The 23,916-nt window shown below is 47.3% G+C and overlaps 1 protein-coding gene across 1 annotated transcript in view; it reads right to left on the reverse strand.

Moving 5' to 3' along the window:
• The window catches only part of LOC125467693 (antigen peptide transporter 1), a 218,801-nt gene extending 202,438 nt beyond the window's left edge, over nucleotides 1-16,363 (reverse strand). The window contains exons 1-5 of the mRNA XM_059639398.1: nucleotides 15,824-16,363; nucleotides 9,210-9,752; nucleotides 6,943-7,057; nucleotides 6,599-6,729; nucleotides 5,375-5,580 (exon numbers count right to left, since the gene is read on the reverse strand). Of these exons, the coding sequence (XP_059495381.1) occupies nucleotides 5,375-5,580; nucleotides 6,599-6,729; nucleotides 6,943-7,057; nucleotides 9,210-9,729 (972 nt within the window). The 5' untranslated portion in view covers nucleotides 9,730-9,752; nucleotides 15,824-16,363. The remainder of the gene's footprint in view (nucleotides 1-5,374; nucleotides 5,581-6,598; nucleotides 6,730-6,942; nucleotides 7,058-9,209; nucleotides 9,753-15,823) is intronic.
• Between the last annotated feature and the right edge of the window lie 7,553 nt (nucleotides 16,364-23,916).

Below are 23,916 nucleotides of genomic sequence, written 5' to 3' on the forward strand. Positions count from 1 at the left end.
GAGGGAGGGGAGGGGGGAGAGGGAGGGGAGGGGGGAGAGGGAGGGGAGGGGGGAGAGGGCGCGGGGGAGGGGAGAGGGTGGAGAGGGAGGGAGGGGGAGAGTGAGGGGTTGGGGTGGGGGAGGGGGGAATGGGAGGGGTGGGTGGAAGGAGGGAGAGGGATGGGTGGGTGGGGGTAGAGAGAGGGAGAGGGAGGGGGGTGAGGGAGAGGGAGGGGGTGAGGGAGAGGGGGAGGGGGAGGGGGAGAGACAGAGAGTGAGAGAGAGAGAGGGGTGGGGGTAGGTGGAGAGGGGGGGGGAGAGAGAGGAGAGATTTATTGAGTGTTGGGGAGGAGAAGAGATGGAGAGGACAAGAGTTTGAGAGTGTGAGCGAGAGGGAGAGAAGGGGAGGAAGAGACAGAGAAACAGACGCAGAGAGTGTTAGGGAGAGAGAAAAAGTTAGTGGGTTTTAAAGAGAGGGGGAGGAAGGGAGAAAGGAAGTTAGTGAATGTTAGAGAGAGAGGGAGAGAGAGAGAGAGAGAAGGGGAGAAAGAGACAGAGTTATTGAGCATTAGAGAGAGACCAGTGATCAGGAACGAGGTTCAGTGGGGAAGTTTTCCCGCTGCATCTATTTGAACATCATGAAGCCTGTCCTCATAGTGTCATAGCAAAACCCATCAAACAACCTGAGCTGAAGCTGATCTGAGTGATAACAAAGTGTGGGACTAGATGAACACAGCAGGCCAAGCAGCATCTTAGGAACACAAAAGCTGATGTTTCGTGCCTAGACCCTTCATCAGAAAAGGGGGATGGGGAGAGGATTCTGAAATAAATAGGGAGAAGATAGGTGGAGAGGAGAATATAGGTGGGGAGGTAGGGAGGGGATGAGTCAGTCTGGGAAGGACGGACAGGTCAAGGAGGCGGGATTAGGTTAGTAGGACGGAAATGGAGGTGTGGCTTGAGGTGGGAGGAGGGGATAGGTGAGAGGAAGAACAGGTTAGGGAGGCAGGCGTGAGCTGGGCTGGTTTTGGGGTGCAGTGAGGGGAGGGGAGAGTGCATCCCAAAACCAGCCCAGCTCGTCCCCGCCTCCCTAACTTGTTCCTCCTCTCACCTATCCCCTCCTCTCACCTCAAGCCGTAACTCCATTTCCTTCCCACTAACCTCATCCCGCCCCCTTGACCTGTCCCCTTCCCACTTCCCCACCTATACTCTCCACCTATCTTCTGCTCTATCCATCTTCAGTCCGCCACCCCCTCTCTCCCTATTTATTTCAGAATCCTCTCCCCATCCCCCTCTCTGATGAAGGGTCTAGTCCCGAAACGTCAGCTTTTGTGCTCCTAAGATGCTGCTTGGCCTGTTGTGTTCATCCAGCTCCACACTTTATCTTGGATTCTCCAGCATCTGCAGTTCCCGTTATCTCTGATTTGAGTGAGTTGTACCTTGAAGGGGCACAGTCTCTTGAGCGGAAACCCAAAATTACATCAAACATTGTACGGAGTAGTAACACACCCCAAAAATCAGCAGGATCCAGTCCTCACAGCACAACTCTGATATTAGACACTGAGAGAATTTATAGAGAAGTTAATGGGGAATTAGTCTGATATTAGACACTGATTGGGTATCTAGTATGGTTAATGGAATCGAGTCTGATGTTTACTTCTTCGTTTTTTTGTAGTCAACCTAAAAAAAATACGAATGTCGAGAGGCAAAACATCTAATGAAGCACTACTGTAAAGATCTTATTGCAATATAAAAACATGCAACTAATATTTTCAAAGCATTTTTATCCCACAACACTTCTCGATGCTGTCACTTAATAGAGAGATACTCAAAGACTTTAACAACACTTCTCGATGCTGTCACTTAATAGAGAGATACTCAAAGACTTTATTGTGAAGGTTGATGCTCCCCAGGGACATGTTACAGAGCATTGTGTTATAGGAAACAAGGGAAAATACTCACAACTTGATGTGCGGACTCAGTCTGACACTTAGACACTGTTACATGTTACAGTTGGGAGGAATGTGGGAGGCTGAATCATAAGTTAATATATGAAACAAAGAAAAAGCAGAAACTTCTGGGGAAACTCAACAAGTCTGGCAGCATATGAGAGAGCAAAACAGATTCATTGTATCAGGTCTGTGGCCTTTTTCAGATAATAAATGGGCCAGATTAAATGGATCTCAGGTTAGATATAGAATCCTCACAGTGTAGAAACAGGCCCTTCGGCCCAACAAGTCCACACCAAACCTCAGACCGTGTCACCTAGACCCATCCCCCATAACCCACCTAATCTACACCACCCTGAACACTATGGGCAATTTAGCACGGCCAATCCACTTACCCTGCACATCTTCAGACTGTGGGAGGAAACTGTAGCACCCAGAGGAAACCCATGCAGACACAGGGAGAATGTGCAATCTCTACACATACAGTTGCCCGAGGCTGGAATCGAACTCAGGTCGCTGGTGCTGTGAGGCAGCAGTGCTAACCATTGAGCCACTGTGCTACCCAATTGTTCTGGGAGGCAAGGGAGGAAATATTTCAATTCCTCTCTGGCCACAGAAAAGGAAAGCCAATGTGCTGCCATCATTTCAAGAAGGGGCCTAGGGATAAACGATAAACAACGGCCAACCAGTCTAACTTCAGTGAAAGGAAAAGTATTGTAAACAAAACAGGGTCTGAATTAATCTGCATTTGGAGATGCAGGGATTAATCAAGAACTGCCAATATGGCTTTGTTAAGGGGACGTCATGTCTGTTTGAATTCTTCAAGGAGGTGACCAGGTATATGGATAAGGGCACTGCATTTCATGTAGTCTACTTGGACATCAGCAAGGCTTTTGATATAGTCCCACATTGGAAATTAACAGCAGAGGTAAGAGCACATGGGATCCAAGGAAATTTGGCAAATTGGATCCACAATGGGTTGAGTGGCAGAAAGCAGACGGTGATGGTTGAGGGGTACCTTTCACACTGGAACATTGTGTCGAGTGGGGTCCTATAGGGATCAGTATAGGGGTCCTTACTGTTTGTGGTTTATATCGAAGACTTAGGTTTGAATGTTGGAGGGTTGGCTAGTATGTCTGAGGATGATACAAAAATCAGAGGGTAGGAAATAGGAGGATACCCTTAGATTAGTGGATAATATGGACAGGTTGGCCAAATGAACTGATCATTAACAAATAAAGTTCAATCCGGATATGGGCACTTGGATAGGACAAACAAGGCAAGGGAAAACATGCTGAGCAATAGGACCCTGGGAAGCACTGAGAATCATATGGATCTTTGTGTGCATGGACTCCGATTCCTTAAAGTATCAGGACACCTGGATAAAGTGATTAACAAGGCATATGGTATACTTGTCGTTATTAACTGAGGCATAGAGTTGAAGAGCAGGGAGTTGACATTAGAGCTGTATAAAACATTGGTGCAGTCAAAGTGAGAGTACTGTGAGCAGTTCTGGAATCTACATTCTAGGAGGGATGTGATAACAGTGGAGAGGGTGCAGAAGAGATTTAGTGAGTTTTAGTTATGAAGAAAGATTAGAAAGACTGGAGTTGTTTTCTTTAGAGCAGAGGAGGTTGAGTGGGGATATGATTGAGATGTATACGCTCTTAAGGAGCATAGATAGGGAACATAGGAAGAAATCTTTCCTCTTGATGGAGGGATCAATGAACAGGGGGCATAGATTTAAAGTATGGGCCAGAAGGATTAGTAGAAATCTGAGGAAAGTCCTTTTCACCCAGATTTTGGTGGGAATCCGGAATTCACTGTCTTTTAGGGTGGTGCAGGCAGAAACTTTTAGAGCATTGAAGGAGAATTTAGATGTGCATTTGTGATGCCTAAGCTTACAAGGCAATGGGCCAAGTGTTGGAAAATGGGTTTAGAATAGTTTAGTGGTAATGGGAACTGCAGATGCCGGAGAATCCATGATAATAAAGTGTGAAGCTGGATGAACACAGCAGGCCAAGCAGCTTCTCAGGAGCACAAAAGCTGACGTTTCGGGCCTAGACCCTTCATCAGAGATGGGGATGAGGTGAGGGTCCTGGAATAAATAGGGAGAGAGGGGGAGGCAGGCCGAAGATGGAGAGAAAGGAAGATAGGTGGAGAGGAGAGTATAGTTGGGTTTCCCCAATGTAGAGGAAGCCACACTGGGCACAATGGATACAGTATACCACATTGGCAGATGTGCAGGTGAACCTCTGCTTAATATGGGAAGTCATCTTGGGGCCTGGGATAGGGGTGAGGGAGGAGGTATGGGGGCAAGTGTAGCACTTCGTGCAGTTGCAGGGGAAGGTGTCAGGTGTGGTGGGGTTGGAGGGCAGTGTGGAGCGAACAAGGGAGTCATGGAGAGAGTGGTCTCTCCGGAAAGCAGACAAGAGTGGGGATGGAAAAATGTCTTGGGTGGTGGGGTTGGATTGTAGATGGCAGAAGTGTCGGAGGATGATGCGTTGTATCCGGAGGTTGGTGGGGTGGTATGTGAAAACGAGGGGGGTATACTGTATATTGTATCCACTGTACCTGGTGTGGCTTCCTCTACATTGGGGAAACCAAGCGGAGGCTTGGGGACTGCTTTGCAGAACACCTCCGCTCAATTCGCAATAAACAACTGCGCCTCCCAGTCGCAAACCATTTCCACTCCCCCTCCCATTCTTTAGATGACATGTCCATCATGGGCCTCCTGCACTGCCACAATGATGCCACCCGAAGGTTGCAGGAACAGCAACTCATATTCCGCTTGGGAACCCTGCAGCCCAATGGTATCAATGTGGACTTCACCAGCTTCAAAATCTCCCCTTCCCCCACCACATTCCAAAACCACCCCAGTTCGTCCCCTCCCCCCACTGCATCACACAACCAGCCCAGCTCATCCCCTCCCCCCACTGCATCCCAAAACCAGTCCAACCTGTCTCTGCCTCCCTAACCGGTTCTTCCTCTCACCCATCCCTTCCTCCCACCCCAAGCCGCACCTCCATTTCCTACCTACTAACCTCATCCCACCTCCTTGATTTGTCAGAGGTTCACCTGCACATCTGCCAATGTGGTATACTGTATCCATTGTACCCGGTGTGGCTTCCTCTACATTGGGGAAACTCAACTATACTCTCCTCTCCACCTATCTTCTTTACTCTCCATCTTCGGTCCGCCTCCCCCTCTCTCCCTATTTATTTCAGAATCCTCTCCCCATCCCCCTCTCTGATGAAGGGTCTAGGCCCGAAACGTCAGCTTTTGTGCTCCTAAGACGCTGCTTGGCCTGCTGTGTTAATCCAGCTTCACACTTTATTACCTTAGAATAGTTTATTAGTTGTTTTTGACTGATGCAGACTTGGTGACCTGACCAGCTTTTTCCTGTGCTGGGGGCCTGGCCGACTGTAATGATAAGGCAGTAAATGTACCTGGTAGTATCTGCCAGTGTACTTAGGGACAATACCGACGATGAACATGCCGATGATGCTGAACAAGGTCAGTTTAAAGGACAGCTTGACCATAAAGACCAGGAGAAAGACAGCCCGCATCAGATACCACATCAATAGGCTCAACTTCTCTGTCAGCGACTCACTCATCGTGTTTGTATCTGTGGTGATCCGGGATGTGATGTCACCTAGGCAACAGACAGGGAGACAGCATCAAAACCTGCTTCCTTTCTGGAGTACAGTATCCCTCAGAGCTTCCACCTCTTTGTCAATCACTGCCTGTGGTGTCCCTGAGCTCATCATCTCCGAAATTAATCATCACTGTAACGCTTTATATGGCATTCACAAATTACCAGGATATTGCACATTCATCTCCATGGATACTTTTGTACTGAATGTTACTGCAGGTCAGAATCTCTTGCAGTCACTGTCTCTCTCTTATCATTGGCCATCTCTCTCTATCCTCCCTCTCTGTCTGTCTGTCTCTTGTCATAGTCTGTCTCTCGCGAATCATTGCCTCTTTTTCTCTCTCTCTCTTTTTGATTTGATTTGATTTGTTATTCTCACGTGTACCTAGATACAGTTAAAAGTTTTGTTTTGTGTTCAGTACAGGCGGACCATCCCATACAAAGATCATAAGGTAATTGGACAGAGCGAGCAACACAAAGTTACGGCTTCAGAGAAGGTACACAAAAGAGTGGATTTGAAATTTGAGAGGTCCATTCAGAAGTCTAATTAGAACAGGGAAGAAGCTGTTCCTGAACTTGTTGTTATGTGTGTTTAAGCTTTTGAACCTTCTGCCCAAAGGAAGAGGTTAGATTGGGAGGGTCTTCGATGACAGGGGTCTCTCTCTGATCCTACATATCTCTCGCCTCTCTCTTCCTTTCTTACTGACCACTTGTCTGTTCATCTATTGCTTTCCCTCTGAATCTCTCTGATGACTGTCTTCTCTCTCTGTCTCTCTCTCTCCCCCCTTCCCACACCCCACCCCCCGTTATCCACATTCTGTCTTGCTGCCTCTCTCTTTCTCTGTGTCTCTCATCACTACCTGTCCCTATCTCTGTCTCTCCTACTCATCCCATTCTGTGTGTCTTGCTGTCTGTCCATCTCTCTCTCTCTCCTTATCTCTGTCTCTAACTGTCCATTTCTGTCAGCCTCTCAGTCTCCCCCCTCTCTCTCTCTCCATGCCTGGAGCTCTCCCCTTACCTGTGTGCACAGTGTCAAAGAAAGCAATTTCCTGCCGCACCACTGATCGAAACACGGAGCTCTGAATACGTGTGTGGATGCCTGTCATTGTAACATTGTAGGCACAGTCGCAGAAAAACTCTGTCAGAGCACTGTGGGAGAGACAGGGAAATAGGAATTACAACGGTTAGACTGCACTGAGAACAGATATCCTGGGAGATACAGGCATTGTACTGCTAAAGAAACGGGAATCACTGGATATACAGCACTCTGAGTGGGAATAAGTGAAGGGGAGAGGTCTGTTTTGACCCCCTCCGGGCCCCACATCGGTCAGCCAGCATTGAGTGGATGTTGAATATGATTACCTTGCGCTGGTGATCAAGGACATTGCAATGATGGAGTTGGAGAACGCTGAAGGGTCGTCTTCATTCATCACCCAGTCAGTCATCCGGCCAGTGTAATAGGGTATCGCCATCTCCCCTGGGAACACAGGAAGCCATGTGTGACCAATAATCAGTGGGACAGTTCACAATCCCTTCGCTAGCCTGAGAGACCAACTGTCTCCCTGTGAACCCAATCCTAACCAGAGACCAGGGGCCCAAACTCAAATATTGAATGTTTTATGGTGGCAATTTAGAACATACAGAATAGAACCATTCAACAAGGCCATGGATAAATCTGATAGCAGACTCTGCCACATGTGTGTAAGAGAATTCACATTAAGAGCTGTGTGTATACAATGTTGTGACTTTGCCTGAAAGTCAGTCTTGAAGCTGTACACACACATGACCACAGTAAGTTGCTGGTTTGATGCAATGACTGCTGTGTAACTTGTTTGTGTTTTACTATTTTAAGTGCAGTAGTGCACATGGTAATTGAGAAGGTAACTGATCACTAGACCATTATCATTCCAACATGTCAGCCTCCAATTCACATGCCAGCCTAAACATGATGACCAAAGAGTCCCTTTGCAATCCCTTCTTATTCCAACGGATAGCTTCAGGGAGGGAATTTTAACATCAGAGACACTCAAGAGGCCAGAACTGGAGGAGCACGGTGATCTCCGAGCTGGGGGAAATGGCGACTTCATTGATAACAGAGATCAGGTGATAGTGGAATTGGGAAACAAGGGCAAGCACTTTAAAATGAAGGTATTAAAATCGAACGCGTAAATCCATGGGTACAGGGGTGACAGGGAGATGAGACTTAGTTTGTTGGAATTGTCGAGTCTGAAGGGAATGATAACTGGTTTGGGGGTCTCAACAGCCAATGAGTTTCAGCAGTGGCAACATTTGTGGATCTAGATCTGGGTGTCCTTGTACACCAGTCACTGAAAGTGAGCATGTAGGTGGGAGCAGGCAGTGAAGAACACAAATGGTACATTGGCCTTCATTGCCAGAGGTTTCGAGTACAAGGATGTCTTACGGCAATATATGTCTATATCTACCATATTCATTGGAGTTTGGAAGAATGGCATGGGAAGCCTCATTAAAAATCTAACAGGATCACACAGTAAATGCAGATAGGATGTTCCCGATGACCAGGGAGTCCAGAACCAGGGGTGACAGTCTAAGGATACAGGGTGGGCCATTTAGGATTGAAATAAGGAGAAATGTCTTCACCTAGACAGGAGTGATGCTGTGGAATTCACTGCTATAGAAATTGGTTGAGGCCAAACATTGAATGTTTTCAAGTAGGAAATTAGATACAGATCTTAGGACTAAAAGGAGCAAAGGGTATGTAGGAGAAAGTTGGAACAGGGGACTGAGTTTGATGATCAATGCCAAATAGACTACTCCTGCTCCTATTTTCTACTTTTGTATCCAAATAGTTTGGGTATCAACATGGAAGTTTGCGGTCATAATAGCAGCATGGAGATATGATTGGAAGGTCATCTCAGGGTCAAACGTTATTTTGTTATTGTTATCCTCTCATGGGCTGGGCCAGCATTTCTTGCCCATCCCTGGTTACCATTGAGAAGGTGGTGGTGAGCTGCCTTCTTGAGCCGCTGCAGTCCTCCTGCCGTAGGTAGGCCCACAATGCCCTTAGGGAGGGAATTCTAGGGTTTTGATCCAGCGACACTGAATTAATGACAATATATTTCCAAGTCAGGATGGTGAATGTCTTGGAGTGGAACTGGTGATGTTACCATTCAGCTGCTGCCCTCGTCCTTCTGAATGGAAGTGTTTGTGGGTTGGGAAAGTGCTTTCTGAGAATCTTTGATGGTTTTATTCTGAGCACGTGAACTGTCTGATCTAACCTCAGATAGTCATCTGTGAGAGGGATGGGAGTCGATGGCGGTGCCATCTTTGAATGGTTGGCAAACTGGCAGACCTGTCCACATTGAGTGACCTGTGCACCGCCTGACTCTCACCCCATCCTTGTGGCACTACCTAATTCCCATTCCTCTCCTCCATCTCACCTCTTGACTCATTCTTCACCCTGCCCTGCAATGATACCTGATCTCCTAACTCCATTCACCCTTCACCAGCTCTGTTCGTCTCTGGACTCCTGATCCCTAGTTAATTGCGCAAGGACTATCACTGCACCACCACCCCCCCACCCCCACATTCCCACTGCACACCCCAGCCTCCCAATAATGCCCAGTCAGCAATGCCAGTGTACATCTTACCCAGTGAAGACAGGACCAGGAACAGCGCCACCACGAGGAAGCGGCCGATATCGGGCTTCATACAGGCCAGCAGTCGGGACACGGTGGCCTTGGTTCCTGCCTCGCCTGCGGACTGCCCTTTGGAGCCTGGAGGCGAGAAGTGCCAGCGCAGCAAGAAGACCAGGCCCGTGCTGGCGTAGTTGAGGGCCAGGGCACTCCAGTTGTGCAGCCCATAAAGCATCTCTGTGGAGGAGAGGCCAGCGGCCATCACCAGGCTGACGTAGGCCGGTGTGAGCAGGCCGGACATGACCAGCATCCAGGATAGATCCGTGGGCTGCAGCCAGGCCGGCAGCTTGGACCGGGAAAGTGAGCAGGCCTGCAATGCGGCAGCCAGCAGGCCCACACGCAGCAGTGAGAGCAGCCAGAGAGCGAGCACTGGCTCAGCCAGGCCCCAGTGGTACATGGCCAGGCTCAGTGTCCATGTGGCAATAACATCCAGCAGTGGAATGGAGATCAGCGGAACAGTAAGTGTCATCTTCATTCAGCGGAGTTAGCCCAGAGAACCTGCAAAAGCAGGAAAAAAAAACCTCCTTTAAATACCATTACTGAGAGATTATAAACTGGGCTAAATACTATTACTGACATCTTAAATAGGGTTAAATACCATTACCAAAGTATTTAACCCGAGAGATTAAACCAGGTAAAATATTGTCACCAAGTGATTAAACTGGTTAAATACTGTTACTGAGAGGTTAAACCAGGCTAAATACGTTACTGAGAGATTAAACCAAGTTAAATATGTCACCAAGAAATTAAACTAGGTTACATTCTGTACTGAGAGATTAACCCATGTTAAATACATTACTGAGAGGTGAAACTGGTTAGATGTGTTACTGAGCGTAAGAGCTAGGAACAGGATAGGTCATTCAGCCCCTCGAGCCTGCTCCGCATCTCATACAGTCATAGCTGATCTCATCTCAGCCTCAACTCCACTTCCCTGCCCCTTTTTATTGTACTCATCCTCAAGATGAAGGCATTTCTGGCCAGGCCAGCATTTATTACACGTGCCTAATTTCCCAGAAGTTAGTTAACAGTTAACCATATTGCTGTGATTTTGAGTCGCATGTAGGCCAGACCAGGAATGGATAATGATTTCCTTCCCTAGACAACATTAGTGAACAGGATGGGTTTTTCCTGACCACAGCAATAGATTATTTAGACTTTTAATCAATTCAAATTCCACCGTATGCCATTACAGGATTTGAACCCGGGTTCCTAAAACATTACCTAGTGTCTCTGGATTAACAGTCCACCAATAACACCACTACGCAATCACCTCCACTTTCCATAAGCCTTCAAGCCATTACTCCTTAAAAACCCTTCTATCTCCTCCTTAAATTTACTCAATTTGCCAGTATCCAATGCAGTCTGTGGGAGTGATTTCTACAGATTCATGACACTTTGAGAGGAGTCATTTCTCCTCACCCGTGTTTTAAATGCACATCATTATCCTAAAACAATGACCTCTCATTCAACATTGTTTCCTCCTGGGGCATTCTCTCCATGTCTACTTTGTCAAAGCTCATTTAGCATCTTATATACCTCAATGAGATTTCCTCTCATTCTTCTAAACTCCAGAGAATGTAGGCCTGAACTGCTCAATCTTTCTTCAAAGACAAACCCGTCATCTCTGGAATCAATCCAGTGAAATTCCTCTGAACTGCCTCTGATGAAACTACATCCTTCCTCAATTAAGGGAACTGAAACCGTACACAACACTCGAATTTCTGTCTCACTAATGCCTTGTGCGGTTGAGCAGCAATTCTCTACTTTTATACTCTATTTTAGCAATAAGTGCCAAAATTCGATTTGCCTTTAATACTGCCTGCTGTGTCTGTATACTAGTTTTCTGTGAACCGTGCACCAGCTCCCCCTGAAATGAAGCACCCTGAAGTTTCTCTCCATTTTAGATAATAAATTGCCTTTTTATTCCTCTGGCCAAAACCGATAACCTCACACAAATCCACATCAAGTTCCATCTGCCAGATTTTGGCCCATTCACCAAACTATCCCTAGCCAGTTGAGTGAGGAGTGATCAGGTAAAATACAACAGCACTGAGTTTAAACTGGGATCGACACAGCACCACTGAGATTTTCAGAGATAATGGGAACTGCAGATGCTGGAGATTCCAAGATAATAAAATGTGAGGCTGGATGAACACAGCAGGCCAAGCAGCATCTCAGGAGCACAAAAGCTGACGTTTCGGGCCTAGACCCTTCATCAGAGAGGGGGATGGGGGGAGGGAACTGGAATAAATAGGGAGAGAGGGGGAGGCGGACCGAAGATGGAGAGTAAAGAAGATAGGTGGAGAGGGTGTAGGTGGGGAGGTAGGGAGGGGATAGGTCAGTCCAGGGAAGACGGACAGGTCACGGAGGTGGGATGAGGTTAGTAGGTAGCTGGGGGTGCGGCTTGGGGTGGGAGGAAGGGATGGGTGAGAGGAAGAACCGGTTAGGGAGGCAGAGACAGGTTGGACTGGTTTTGGGATGCAGTGGGTGGGGGGGAAGAGCTGGGCTGGTTGTGTGGTGCAGTGGGGGGAGGGGATGAACTGGGCTGGTTTAGGGATGCAGTAGGGGAAGGGGAGATTTTGAAACTGGTGAAGTCCACATTGATACCATATGGCTGCAGGGTTCCCAGGCGGAATATGAGTTGCTGTTCCTGCAACCTTCGGGTGGCATCATTGTGGCAGTGCAGGAGGCCCATGATGGACATGTCATCAAGAGAATGGGAGGGGGAGTGGAAATGGTTTGCGACTGGGAGGTGCAGTTGTTTGTTGCGAACTGAGCGGAGGTGTTCTGCAAAGCGGTCCCCAAGCCTCCGCTTGGTTTCCCCAATGTAGAGGAAGCCGCACCGGGTACAGTGGATGCAGTATACCACATTGGCAGATGTGCAGGTGAACCTCTGCTTAATGTGGAATATCATCTTGGGGCCTGGGATGGGGGTGAGGGAGGAGGTGTGGGGACAAGTGTAGCATTTCCTGCGGTTGCAGGGGAAGGTGCTGGGTGTGGTGGGGTTGGAGGGCAGTGTGGAGCGAACAAGGGAGTCACGGAGAGAGTGGTCTCTCCGGAAAGCAGACAGGGGAGGGGATGGAAAAATGTCTTGGGTGGTGGGGTCGGATTGTAAATGGCGGAAGTGTCGGAGGATAATGCGTTGTATCCGGAGGTTGGTAGGGTGGTGTGTGAGAACGAGGGGGATCCTCTTGGGGCGGTTGTGGCGGGGGCGGGGTGTGAGGGATGTGTCGCGGGAAATGCGGGAGACGCGGTCAAGGGCGTTCTCAATCACCGTGGGGGGAAAGTTGCGGTCCTGAAAGAACTTGGACATCTGGGATGTGCGGGAGTGGAATGTCTTATCGTGGGAGCAGATGCGGCGGAGGCGGAGGAATTGGGAATAGGGGAAACCAGTCCAACCTGTCTCTGCCTCCCTAACCGGTTCTTCCTCTCACCCGTCCCTTCCTCCCACCCCAAGCCGCACCCCCAGCTACCTACTAACCTCATCCCACCTCCGTGACCTGTCCGTCTTCCCTGGACTGACCTATCCCCTCCCTACCTCCCCACCTACACCCTCTCCACCTATCTTCTTTACTCTCCATCTTCGGTCCGCCTCCCCCTCTCTCCCTATTTATTCCAGTTCCCTCCCCCCATCCCCCTCTCTGATGAAGGGTCTAGGCCCAAAACGTCAGCTTTTGTGCTCCTGAGATGCTGCTTGGCCTGCTGTGTTCATCCAGCCTCACATTTTATTACCACTGAGATTTTGCTGGGCTAAAAATCTACTCTGGGCTACAAATCTACAGCAATTGCTCCACCAACAATTCCTGCTCAAAAAGTGAGTCACAGCCAGTGCCTGCTGAATCGAGCCATCAGTTTGTCTTGGAGCTTTGCCCTCTACAATAATGATTCCATTCCAGATGGACACCAGAAGCCTAAGATCTACAAATAAAGCATTGCTTTTTGATCATTTTTATATGCAGGTTATCGATGATGCAAACATTGTATCAGGATATTCATAAAACAGTACACCGCCACCCTGGCAGTACATTCTAGATTCCTACCTCTCTTGGAGAGGAAAAAAAACTGTCCCACACATCTCCTTTGAACTTTGCCCCTCTCTCAGATTAAATGCATGCCTCCTAGTATTAGACATTTCAACTCTGGGAAAAAGATTTTGACTGTCAACTCTATCTATGCATCTCATAATTTTATAAACTTCTGTTAGGTCTCCCTTCAGTCTCCGCTGTTCCAGAGAAAATAATTACAGTCTGTCCAACCTCTCCATACCCTCTAATGTAGACAGCATCCCAATAAAACTCCTTTGCAACTTCTCCAAGGCCTCCACATCCTTTCGGTAGTGTAGAGACCAGAACTGAATCAAGTGTGGCCTAACCAAAGTATTATGAAGCGGCATCATATCATCCTGAATCTTGTACTCAATTTGCTGATCAATAAAGGCAAGTATGCCATAAGCCTTCTTTACCATTAATGCTCAAGCCCATTGCTGTGGGTCTGGAATCACATGTAGGCCAGACCAGGTTAGGACAACAGATTCTGTTCCCAGAAAGGAATCAGTGAGCTGGATGGGATCAAAACTGTGATCACTGTCACTGAGATTAACTTTCAATTCCAAATGGATTCGTCAGGTTTCAATTCAACCATCTCCGGTGATTTCAATTCTAGCCCTCTATATTACCGGTCCAGTGACAGCATTTCTGCATTTTTATCTCACGTGTATATGCAGTCCTGGTTTATGTGTATGGTCTCTGGATGTGTATATGGTTTAAAGTACATACATGATTGCTAGATGTATACCAGGCTGCCAGAGCGAATGTGTCATCTCTGGATATGTACATGGATCCAGGGCAAATATATTATCGATGGATACAGACATGGATGCAGGGAAAAGAATACTATGCCTTGATGTGTACATGGTCCCAGGTAGTGTATATGACCCTCGATGTGTATTCATGGTGTTGTGTATTTGGCCCTGGATGTATACCTAGTTCCATCTTGTGTATCAGAGATAATGGGAACTGCAGATGCTGGAGAATTCTAAGATAATAAAATGTGAGGCTGGATGAACACAGCAGGCCAAGCAGCATCTCAGGAGCACAAAAGCTGACGTAAGGGTCTAGCTGATGAAGGGTCTAGGCCCGAAACGTCAGCTTTTGTGCTCCTGAGATGCTGCTTGGCCTGCTGTGTTCATCCAGCTTCACATTTTATTATCCATCTTGTGTATATTAGCCCTGGATGTATGGTTCTGGATTGTGTACACTATCCCTGGCTGTATGTATGGCCCTGGGTCGTGTACCCTATCTCTGGCTGTGTACGTGGCCCTGGGTCGTGTATCCTATCCCTGGCTGTGTACGTGGCCCTGGGTCGTGTATCCTATCCCTGGCTGTGTATGTGGTCCTGGGTCGTGTATCCTATCCCTGGCTGTGTACGTGGTCCTGGGTCGTGTACACTCTCCCTGGCTGTGTACATGGACCTGGGTTGTGTATCCTATCCCTCGCTGTGTACACGGTCCTGGGTCGTGTACGCTATCCCTGGATGTGTACATGGCCCTGGGTCATGTGCAGTAGCCCTGGCTGTGTACATGGCCCTGGGTAGTGTATCCTATCCCTGGGTCGTGTACATGGTCCTGGGTCGTGTACATGGCCCTGGGTCGCGTATCCTATCCCTGGCTGTGTACATGGCCTGGGTCGTGTATCCTATCCCTGGCTGTGTACATGGCCCTGGGTCATGTATCCTATCCCTGGCTGTGTACATGGTCCTAGGTCGCGTATACTGTCACTGGCTGTGTACGTGGACCTCGGTTGCCTACATTAACCCTGACTGTGTATGGTCTCAGGAAAGCACTGTTTTAAAAATGGGAGTAGGATTAAAGGGACCTGTGTGAGGGAGAGAAATCAGACAAAACTGGGGATTAGGTGATGAGAATTCGGGATTGGACACAGTACTGGCTCCCAGCAGTCAGCTGTTACGGTGTAGAAGGAGGCCATTCGGTCCATTGTGTTAGCACCGACTCTCCGAGGGAGCGTTGTTTCAAACAACCTTCCGAACACCCAACACCGCCCCCCGGGCCCTGAATGTCTCACTTGGACTGGCTCCCCACTTCTTTGCGCCGCACACCCAACCCCGGGCTGTGTGAGAAATATTCCTATCCTCGTTTGTCAACTTTTGTATCTTACACTGAACCTGTGTCCCGTAAAGAAAAAGTCGCCTGTATCAATGACAGAGGTGTCCCGTCAAGGCGTCTTTTAAAAGTGTGCGTTTTCAGCTGTGAGATGACAGAATTCAAAAGAAATCTGTTGAAAGGTCCAGGCACCAAACTGGAAGCAGCAAAGGGTGAGGTAACATCATGAGAAAAGGCAGGATCAGTATGACGGTGCCATATTACATTGCGGGGCAGCAGGCGCTTTGCAAATATTTTGGAAAAATCTGGATGTTCCTGAAACCCCAAGACCCTTCTCTCTCTCTCACTCACTTTCTCTCTCTCTCTCTCTCTCTCACACACACACAAACAGAGCAGCAATCCCGCAGTGTACACAGAGTCGCTGCAGTTTCCCGGAAACAGACAAACTGACCTGTTTCTGCTGGAGCACAGCGGCCGGCGCTCTCTCTCTCTCTCTCTCTAACACACGGTGCTCAGGAGCTGGAGTTCTCTTCGGGAAAACGGCAAAAGGCTGGAGATAACCGACCTTGTCCAGCCACTCGGTAAACCTTTCAGCCGGGAATTTCCCCACACACCCTCCCTCTCCTCACCGGGTCCGGAACCGCCTCTGTCAACACGGAGACTGAAAGTGAAACCAAGTGAAGCCGTGCCCTTGTTCAATTCAATATACGAAGTGTCAGATATGCAGGGTTTTTTTTCTCTCTCTGTCACTCACGCATACACACGGGTCAATTGTTAGAATCGTACACCACAGAAGAGGCCATTCGAGCTTTTACCGCCAATAAATACCACACCAACTCCATCTTCCCACACTAGGCTCGTAGCCTTGAATGTTATGACACTTAAAAGTGTTCATTCAGACGCTTATTCTAAAGGTTGTGAGGTTTCCCACCTCAATTACCCTCCTACATAGAACGTTCCAGACCCCCGCCACCCTCTGAACTGAAAATGTTTTTCTTCCAATCCCCGCTAAACCTCCTGCCTCTCACTTTAAAATTTTATTGCTGAGTTAATGACCCTTTGCCGATAGACAAGGCTACTTTCTCTCCACCCTACCCCCTCAAACAGGTCCCCTCTCAATCTTCACTAATCTAAACAAAACAAGTTCGTCACTTAAATGCCCCACTTCCAGGCAACATCCTGGTGAATCTCCTCTACATCCCTTCTATTTAAGATCACACCCTTCCTCTAGTGCAGTGACCAGAACTGCACACAGTATTTAGCTGTACTTACTTTGATGATAGTATAAGGTAGCGTTGGACGTTAGATAGACCTTAGGTTTAGGGTAAAATTTTGGCACAACATCATGGGCCAAAGGGCCTGGACTGTGCTGTACTGCTCTATGTTCTGTGGCCTACCCAAAATTCTGTACATCTCCAACACACCTCCTGGCTCTTATAATCCATGTCTTGGCTAAGACAAGTGACCGGTGTGCCTTCCTCATTACCCCGATTAGCCTGCCCTGCCATCTTCATGGTTCTGTAGACAACTACCCTCAGATCCCTCTGTTTCTCTGAGCTCCCTGGTGTCCTACCATTCACTAAGGACTCTCTTGTCTTGTTCCTTCTCTAAAAGTACACCACCTCACATTTATATTCATAGCGTCATTGAGATGTATAGTTCTCCTCATCCATGCTGACCACATATCCTAAATTAATCTAGTCCCATTTGGCCCATATCCTTCTAAACCCTTCCTATTCAGATACCCATCTGGTGGCCTTTTAATTGTTGTAGTTGTGCCAGGCTCCACTACTTCTCCTGGGAACTTGTACCTTATATGCACCACCCTCTCTATGTAAAATGTCCCTTTTAACTCTTTCCCCTCTCACATTAAGCCTATGCCCTCTAGTTTTGGATTCACCGACCCCAGGGAAAAGACCTGTCTATTTACCCTATCCATGCCCCTCATGATTTTATAAGCCTCTGTAAAGTCACCCGTCATCCTCTGATGCTCCAGAGAAAATAGCCCCAGTCTGTACTGCCTCTCCCTCCAAGCTTGGCAACATCCTTGTAAATCTGTTATGAACCCTTTCAAATTTCACAACATCCTTTCTATAGCAGGATTAAACTCCATCTATCCCTGATCTGCCCATCTGACCAATCCATTTCTATACTCATATAACCTAACAGCTTCCCCCCCAAGCCCCCATCGCCTCCTGGTCAATCAAGTGTCATCCACAAACATATCAACCTCCTCCCCAACCCCGACCTCCCTGCCCACATTCTTATTTACATTGTTGATTAATATCACAAACAATAATGGACCCAGCATTGGTCCCCGTGTTATACCGCTGCACACAAACAGATCTCTACCACCACCCTCTGTATCCAATCACTAAGCCAATTTTGGATCCATCTTGCTAAGTTGCTGTAACCTTTCACCTTCTTTATCAGACTCCCATGTGGGACTTTGCTGAAATCTATATAAACTACATCAGCTACCCTACCCTCATCTGCATCTTGGTCACCTCCACGGAAAATTCCACCCTATTTGTTCGCCATGACCTCCCTCTGACAAAGCCCCATGCTGACCCTCCCTGATCAAACCTTGCCTCTCTAAATGGAGATTAATTTTCTCCTTCACTATTTTCTCCAATAGTTTCCCTACTACTGATGTTATTCTCACTGGTCTATAGTTCCCTGTTCTATCTGTAAGACCTTTCTTGCAAAAAAGAACTATATTAGCCATCCTCCAGCCCTCCAGCACCTCTCCTGTAACCAGAGAGGAATTAAAAATTTGGGACAGGATCCCAGTGACTTCCTCCCATGTCTCTCACAGCAGCAACACAAGACAATCTCCCAAAAACTGCACTTTTAAAACCACTGTTGCAATTTATAGAGAGTTTTCAACAAAAATTTGCAGACAGGTCACTGGACATGAAATGATACCTCTGTTTCTCTCTCTACAGATGCTGCCAGACCTGCTGTGTTTCTCCAGCCCTTTCTATTTTGTTTGTTTCTGATCTGCAGTTCTATGTTTAATTTCAACAAGGCCATGTTTACTATACAGACAGAGTTTTCAACAAAGAGACTGGATGCATTCTCACATGGAATGTCTGCTAGTCTGGGATCCCTGTGGAAACAGACATTGTATAATTGCTTCAGATTCCTGTATGGTGGAAATCAGGGAATGGGATTGTATCTCCCAATATTCTGGGCATTGAATCGAATGAGCAGCATTTTCCAAGGCAGTCCAGTTGTTCACAGTCATTTCCAATCTGCATGAGCTGCTCTGTGTCTGTTTCCATGGGGATCCCAGATCAGCTTGCAGTCTCTCGAACTGGTTACAAATCTGTCAGTCCTGCACAGCTCCTGCAGGAAGGGGGCTCTGTGTTGTAAAATGTGTCAGACAGCAGAGTTAGTCTTCCATTTGCAGACAGCAGGACTTTATGTTGAGGCCTGACTCCCACCAGCTACTGGAATTGAAAAGACTGGACATCACTGTCCTGATAACTCTTCACAATTCTCTCCTTACGGAAAGGGAGGGAATGGCCTAGCGGTATGATTGTTGGACAATTAACCTAGAAACTCAGCTAACGTTTGTGGACCTGGGTTCAAATCCTGCAATGGCGAAATATGAATCCAATAAAAACATGGAATTAAGAGTCTAATGATGACCATAAATCCATTGCTGAAGGGGAAAGGGAAAAAACATCTGGTTCACTAATGTCCTTTAGGGAAGGAAACTGCCATCCCTACCTAGGCTGGTCTACATATGAAGCCACTCCCACTGCAAAGTAGTTAACTCTTAACTGTGCTCTGGGGCAACAAATGCTGGCCTAGCCATTGATGCCCTCATTCTGTGAATGAATAATAAAAGAAAATGAGGATCGTCTGATCCTGCATTTCTCTATTAATAAATCCCAGCACCCTGTATGTTTATTAATCCACCCTCTCAACCTGTCCCACCACCTTCAACAATTTCTGCTCAGTTACCGTGCCCCCCGAGACCTTTTGCTCCTGTATCTCCCTTTAGATTTTGAATTGATTGAGTTTTCTCTGACTCTGTGTCACCCACCACCCTCCCCACCCTCACTCTATCAGTCTTGCCCTGTCTCCCCCACAACAGTATTAGTGACCTTGATCACTTTATGAATGAACTGTTTCATGCAATTTAAAAAAAGTTCCAATTTGAAATGTAGTTTAATATGGACAGTATCTGTGTCAAGGAGTTGTCCACTTTTTTGTAGGGAAAACACAAGTTTATTTTTCTTCAAAGGATTTTTTTAAGATATAATTTTTGACTCACTTTCACCCAGTTTTCCTTTCAGTTTTCTTCTTTGTCTAACTGATATGGTGAATAATTTACATTATTCAACTTGGGTTTCATTTTAAAATTCTAGGCTTAAAAACGTGTCTGCTTGTTTTTTTGCAATGAATGTTCTTTCCAGTAATGCTGTAGTCCTACCATTCTCTTTGGGGCTTCTTTCAAGTTCAGATGGTTCTAATAAAGGGCCACTGTTTTCTTTGAGGAGTTAGCAAAATGAGAACCCAAGGTTACAAAGCAAGGTGCCCTGTGCAGCCAGAGCACCTGATTCAGCTAAAATGTTTCCTGAGGCTGAACAATAGAAGACCAAGCCCAGCATGGGGTAGAGATCGAACCCAACGGCGGGGTGTGGGGGATCGAGCCCAGAGTAGGGGGAGAGATCGAAGTCAGTGGGGAAGAGAGATCAAGCCCACTGCAGAAGAGAGATTGGGCCCAGCGCAAGAGAGAAATCAAGCCCTGTGCTGGAGGAGAGAGATCATGTGCTTGCGGGGAAAGCCCAGCATGGAGCAACTGCAGGCCCACAGCTAAAGAAGGACTGTAATTTGAAAGTTTTAATTGGACGTTCCTACCTTACAGATGACAAACATAGAAAATGGTGCAGGAGTAGGCCATTCGGCCCTTTGATCCTTCCCCACCATTCAATACAATCATGGCTGGTCATGTAATTTCAGTATCCTATTCCCGCTTTCTCTCTATACTCTTCAAGCCCTTTAGCCATAAGGGCCACGTTAAGCTTCCTCTTGAATATATCTAACAAACTGGCCCCAACAGAAGGGTTCTGAATAAACGCATTGGAGCAACCTGTGATCCCGAGCTGAGAACTCCAAAAATTGAATAAAACTTTGAACATTTTTCTTCAAATGTGGTGACCAATGAGCCCTCATTAGCTACAGCAATGCCTAAGGAAGTACTTGCTAGGATAATCCTGATCTGAGTTGATTGTGATGCTCAAACAAACATGCTTATTATTTGCCATTTTCATGATATGTCATTGCTGCTTGTAGCTCCCAAATTTGAATTCCTACAGTGTGAAAAGAAGCCATTCGGCTCATCAGGTCTGCACCAACCTTCCAAAGAGCACCCCAAGCAGGCCCGCACCCTATACCTCTAATGCCACATTGACCATAGCTAATCCACTCTCTAGAGACTATGGACATCTTTGGACTGTGGGAAGAAAGCAGAACACCGTAGACATGGGGGGAATGTTCAAACTCTACACAGACGGTCGTCTGAGACTGAAATTGGAGCTGGGTCCCTGGTGCTATGAGGCAACAGTGCTAACCACTGAGCCAGCATGCTGCTCTCATCACCCCAGCCTTACCCTTCCATGCAGGACTCTAAGATGGTGGGACAAGAATGTAGATTAGTGAAAGAATTGCACTTTGATGCTATGGTTCTCCAACTAGCCGTTAGGGTAATCAGATAACAAAAAACCCCAATTGGTTATGTTTCTTTTCTCAAAAAACTAGACATTTCTTCTTGTGCAGCATGCAAATGCTTGTAGAATTTTTGCCTCCCCTGCAAATGTAGAAATTTAGAGCCTGCTCCACCATTCAATATGACCGTGGCTGATCCTGTCTCTCAATGTTACATTCCTGTGTTCCCCCCTTGATGCCTCGAAACTTAAACATTTGTCCATCTCTTGCTGGAATATATTCGATGGTGTGATACCCACTGCCTTCTGTGGTAGAGAATTCCACAGGTTCACTCCCCTTTGAGTGAAGAAATCATTCCTCATCTCGCCCCTGAAAGGTCTATCCCGTATTTTGAGAATATGTCCCTGATTCTGGACCCACCCCCCATTCAGGAGAAATCCTTTCCCTCTGTGCACCTAGTCTTTCCAGCCCTGTTAGAACTTTAAATGTTTCAGTCAGATATGAGACCACCAGGCCGAGCCACTGGAATACTGGGCTAGAAGTCTCTGCTGAGGAAGACCGCCATGCCAGACTGAGACCCCACTCCTGGGTGTGACCCCATTCCTCGGTCAGACCCCACTCTTGAGTGAGACCCCAATCCTGGGTGAGACCCCACTCCTGGCTGAGACCCCACTCCTGGGTGAGACCCAATTCCTGGGTGAGACCCAATTCCTGGGTGAGACCCCATTCCTGGGTGAGACCACCTGCCAGGCTGCTGGACGCCAAAGATGAAGAAGACCTTCATGCTGGGACAAGATCGCCTTTGTCCACCTTCACAGGCCTGGGCCTAGCTGCAGACCTGGCGCCTCAGCGAAGCCTGTATGACCAGGCCAGGGGAGACAGCCTGGGACCTGTTTCCTTGATCACCGGGAGACCCCAGGCCGGGATGGAGCTGTGTCTGACTTACCCTGGTGTTGCTGCTGACATAGCTGGAGGCCTCCTCCTTCGCCCACCAATCTCGGGACTTAAAAGCAAGAACAAAACACAAAGCAAAAAGCAAAAGAGCAATAGTATAAACAGGAAATAAGAAAGGCATTAAGAAAGCTGACAGGAGCGGACGAGCCTCAGGCTTAGGCCCCCTTACTCCACTGCCATCTTGGAGATTTTTAACAAAGTGAATCCAAACACAGAACTAGGCAGCTTAATCATGAATTCTTCTAACTTGGCTTCTATTATGTTTGCTTTGTTGCTGGTCCAGAATTGTTGAACAGCTTAAGTCCAACATGACTACGAAGTTTCAAACTCATCGGTAACTGTTCTAGGACCATCCATGGAGTAGCTTTGGTGCAATTAGTCTTTTGCCTGAGTTGGCTGTGACTGAGAATTGGTTGGGTGGGAGAAAGCAGTGGACGATAGCTGAAGGGTGATTTTCTGCCTGGAATTCAGTGTCCAGTGTAGTCCCACAGGGGTCTGTGTAGGAGCCCTTGCTGTCTGTGGTTCACATAAACAATTTAGACTTGAATGATCAGTAAGATTGTGGATGGTACAAAAATTGGTCAGGTGGTAAACAGTGGGGAGGAAAGCTTTAGAGATCAGGGGCAAATGGAATTCAATCCAGATAAATGCAACGTGTTGCACTAAGGCAGGACCAACAAAATACATGAAGAACAGTAGGTTCCTGGAAAGTACCAAGGATCAGAAGGACCTTGCTGTGCATCTCCACCAGTATGATAAGGTGGTGGACAGTTGGATAAAGTTATTAAAGAAGCATATGGTATACTTGCCTTCGTTAACTGAGGCACAGAGTTTAAGAGCAGGGGGGTGATGCTGTACCTGTATAAAACATTAGTGTGACCACAGCAAGAGTATTATGTTCTGGAATCACATAATAGGAGGAATGTGATAGCACTGGTGAATGTATAGAGGAGATTTACCAGGATGTTGTCTGAGCTGGAGAGTATACTTATTAAGAGAGATTGGACAGAGCTGAAATAAAAAGGTGTAGAGCTGGATAAACACAGCAGGCCAAGCAGCATCAGAGAAGCAAAAAAGCTGACTTTTTGCGTCTGGATCCTTCTTTCCTGCTCCTCTGATGCTGCATTCATCCAACTCTACACCTTCTTATCTCAGATTCTCCAGCATCTGCAGTTTCTATTATCTTGGACAGAGCTGGGTTGTTTTCTTCGGAGCAGAAGAAACTGAGAAAGGACATGATTGCATAAACTTATGAGGAACATACTCAGAAAGAAACATTTCCCCTTGACGGAGGGATCAATGAGCAGGGGGCATAGATTAAAGTAAGGGGCAGAAGTTTAGAGGAGGAGATGTAAAAGTTTGTATTTTCACCCAGAGAGTGGTGGAAATCTGGAACTCACTGCCTGCAAGGGTGATAGAGGCAGAGACCTACATGACATTTATAAAGTATTTTAGACGTAAAATTGCATTGCCAGGGCAAACAAGGCAATGGGCCAAAAGGTGGAAAATCAGATTAAAATAGGCAGGTGGTATTGACCTGCACACACTTGATAGGCTTGAAGGGTCTTTTTCCGTGCTGTTGAGCTCTATCACATTGACCTCACTACTACTCTCTTTCCCCACTCCCTCAGCAAGAGTGATCCTTCCTAAGAGGACGCTGAGCCCAGTCCTAACCCTTCTCCTTCCCCTCATTCTCCAATAAGGAACCCCCTGCAGGTTCTCCTATATCCACAGGGGGCGGCAGATGCTGTCCCTCTGCTCGGAGCCTGCAAACACACTTGAATTCATAGACTCTGCCCAGCAACAGATGGCGTTAAACCAGATCGTTATTCCGATTGGTCAACAGGTCCCCACCCTTTCCCGGAGAAGGGTTGATATTCCGGGAATCCCTCAGAGGGCGGCGAGGGG

This window comes from Stegostoma tigrinum, chromosome 34 (genome assembly GCF_030684315.1).
Source record: "Stegostoma tigrinum isolate sSteTig4 chromosome 34, sSteTig4.hap1, whole genome shotgun sequence".
Lineage (NCBI taxonomy): Eukaryota > Metazoa > Chordata > Chondrichthyes > Orectolobiformes > Stegostomatidae > Stegostoma > Stegostoma tigrinum.